The sequence below is a fragment of the Entamoeba nuttalli genome (genome assembly GCF_000257125.1).
Source record: "Entamoeba nuttalli P19 unplaced genomic scaffold asmbl_5208, whole genome shotgun sequence".
NCBI lineage: Eukaryota > Evosea > Mastigamoebida > Endamoebidae > Entamoeba > Entamoeba nuttalli.
The window spans coordinates 1-2,900 of record NW_008577310.1 but is presented as its reverse complement, the minus strand read 5'-3'; the positions used below and the strand labels follow the sequence as shown (position 1 = coordinate 2,900).

At 25.6% G+C, this 2,900-nt stretch overlaps 2 protein-coding genes across 2 annotated transcripts; both read right to left on the bottom strand.

Moving 5' to 3' along the window:
* Positions 1–515: 515 nt before the first annotated feature.
* On the bottom strand, positions 516–1,331 carry ENU1_123660 (tRNA (guanine-N1-)-methyltransferase; the record flags this gene model as incomplete). The annotated part of the gene is made up of 1 exon (XM_008859887.1): positions 516–1,331. One exon carries the CDS (start codon positions 1,329–1,331, stop codon positions 516–518), a length of 816 nt encoding a protein of 271 aa, XP_008858109.1.
* An 89-nt stretch (positions 1,332–1,420) lies between these two features.
* On the bottom strand, positions 1,421–2,374 carry ENU1_123650 (EF-hand calcium-binding domain containing protein; the record flags this gene model as incomplete). The annotated part of the gene is made up of 1 exon (XM_008859886.1): positions 1,421–2,374. One exon carries the CDS (start codon positions 2,372–2,374, stop codon positions 1,421–1,423), a length of 954 nt encoding a protein of 317 aa, XP_008858108.1.
* Positions 2,375–2,900: the final 526 nt, after the last annotated feature.

The window sequence follows — 2,900 nt, the reverse complement described above, 5'->3', positions numbered from 1 at the left end:
GAATCATTTCATTACTACTATATTACTTTGTTTAATTTTCTTTTAGTCTTACAGTGACTAATTTTCTTTTAGTCATACCCACACCTTCATTAGATTCCTTTATATTACATCCATATCATATTCTACCATATTCTCTTGCTCCACCCTATCATAATATCTTGCTCCACCCTTTGCAGTCATTACTTAATACATTCCTAATTCAAAGGCACCGTCATAACCAGACAATGGCTGGGAGAGTCGAAGTATGAATTATATTAATTTTGTGTGTAGTGTTTCGGACGTGCCACCTTCTATCTTAAGAAGAATTTAAAGAAAAAACAAAAGACTGGGAAAAAAAAACGTTCAAAAGAATGTTAAAATAATAAAGTGGTGTTTAGAACCTTATAAATATTGATTTTATAGAAAAACTATTAATAAAGACAAAATAAAACAAATATTAGAAAAACATTGTATAAAGAATACGAAAGAAAATATGGATTAATACGTACAGGAATTAATAATTAGTTTTACTATTATTATTTAAAGTATCTTGATGGAATACTTTTTTCTAAAGAGTCTTTCCAATTGTTTGATTGTTTAAACCGACACAATGTTTCAAATACATGGTTTGTTGCCATGACTATATTCTTCATTGAAGAAATATTTTCTTCAATTGGAAGTTTGAGAGTTGGTAAATGAAGTGATTCTGCTTTTTGTTGTGAAACTCCTTTATGTTGTTTATGGTCAACTAACCCACCAATGATAAAAATATCATTATCATTAATACCCTTTAATGACTCTGAACTTTCAGCAGTTAGATATACTGGGAGATGTAAGGTATTAATGAGCTGGTTAATTGTCTTATCAGTGAAAGTGATTAGTCTCCATTGGGGTGTGTTAGGATGTTTATCAATATATTTTTTAAGAGACGATCCAACACCACAAATGATAAGTTCAAATGGATGTTCTTGTTTGTGATTAAATGAATAGATCATCTCAATCTCTTTAAACAAAGATTTGATGTCTTTTTCTTCCATAAGTTCTTCATAATCACAATCAATAAATACCTTTCCAGTACAAACTATATCTTTAATATCTCTCTTTTTCTTTCTATAGGGAATTTTAATATTTTCTTCTGGATGTTCTAATGCCTCTTTTTTAATTATTTTGATTCTTTCCTTTTTCTCTTTTCGTTTTAATTGTCTTCTTTCGTTTTGACGTTCTTTCTTTTCTTCTAAATACTTAATTTTTTTAAGCTTTTTTTCTTCTTTTTTCTGAGACTTATGTTGTTTGATATACTCATCATCAATCAAATCATAACCTTCATTTGATCCTTTCGTTGACTTTTCCATTATTTCTTCTTAGTTTTTTTTATTCCATAATATTAAACTATAAAATTATTATAAGTAAACTATTTTTTATTCTAAAAAAATATGATTTATTAATTGGTTAAATATTTAACGAATTGTTCTTTAGTCAATGAAGTTCCTTCAACTGCTTCTTTAAGCAATTTTATATTCTTTACAAGACCAAGTTTTAATGCATTTACCATCATAGTCAATTCTTCTCCTTCAATAGAACCGCTATTGTCTTCATCAACTAGTCTAAAGAATAATTCATAACATTGATTTTTATCCAAACAGTGAGATTTACCACAAAGGTCATTTAATAAAGAGACTAATCTACCAAACATGCTTACATCAGTTTTAGTAAATTTGTCATCAATAGCAATTAATGTGAATATAATTTCATCTGACTTTTTCACACCAATTCCATCAGGGAATCTAAATTTCAAATAACTTGAGAATTCTTGTTTTGTCATAAAATCCTTTTTACCTTTAATCCATTTATTAAACAACGTTTCATAATGAGAAGTATAATGAAGGTTCATATATTCAGGTTTTACAACATAGGTAATAAATTCATATTCACTCAGTGTAGTTCCTTTACCTTTACTATCACAATAATTAATAAGTTTTTGAAATATAGCATCGTACTGGTTTAATATTTTGAAGTCGTATGACTTTAACTTACTTAGTGCGTAAACCAAATCATCACGTTCAACATAACCTTGACATTTTCTATCAGTTCCTCTTGATAATTTTATAAAAACAGCAATAATAATATCAACTTGTATTTTAAAGAAATCTTTTTGAGTATGAATACTATAACAATAAAATAAATGTAGAAATTCCTCATACGATAATAGTCCATCATTGTCAACATCACATAACATACATAAGAAAATACACAATTCTTTATCAGCATCTTCTTCAATACTTAGAAGATTATAAATATATTTGTTCAATACATCAAATGATATCTTACCTGTTCGGTTAGTGTCTAATGAGTAAAAAGCAAATCTGGTTCCAAATGAAGATTTTAATACAGACATCTTTTAGTTAAATTTTTTAGATCTTCTTATTTTATTTTAACTTGCTTTTGTCAAAAATTTCCCGATACTTTACTATTGATGTTAAAATAATGACGAATTAAACAACTAATTTTATTAATTTTTCATAAATTGTTGGTTTTATATAATTTTATTGAATTTATTTAAACTCTATTTTATAATAAAGAATAACGGTAGGAATAATTTCGCATAACTAATTATGAAGACGACTAGAATAACTCTCTTTTTATTTGTTTTATAAACAAAAATTGGTTTTATTGTATTTACAATTTTAATAATAATTGTTTCATTTAATTTAAATTACAAAATATTTAATTCATTAGTACTAACACTTTAAAACTTTTTTAACAGAACTTCAATTTAAGCGTTTATCTTTTCTTATATTTAAATGATTCTATTAAAAAAAAATAAGTTATGAGACTTTCAGTCTAGACTACTTGAATACAAATATAAAAGTATAAATCTTTACTTTAAGTTGATACAATAAGTATGAATTTATAAATATATA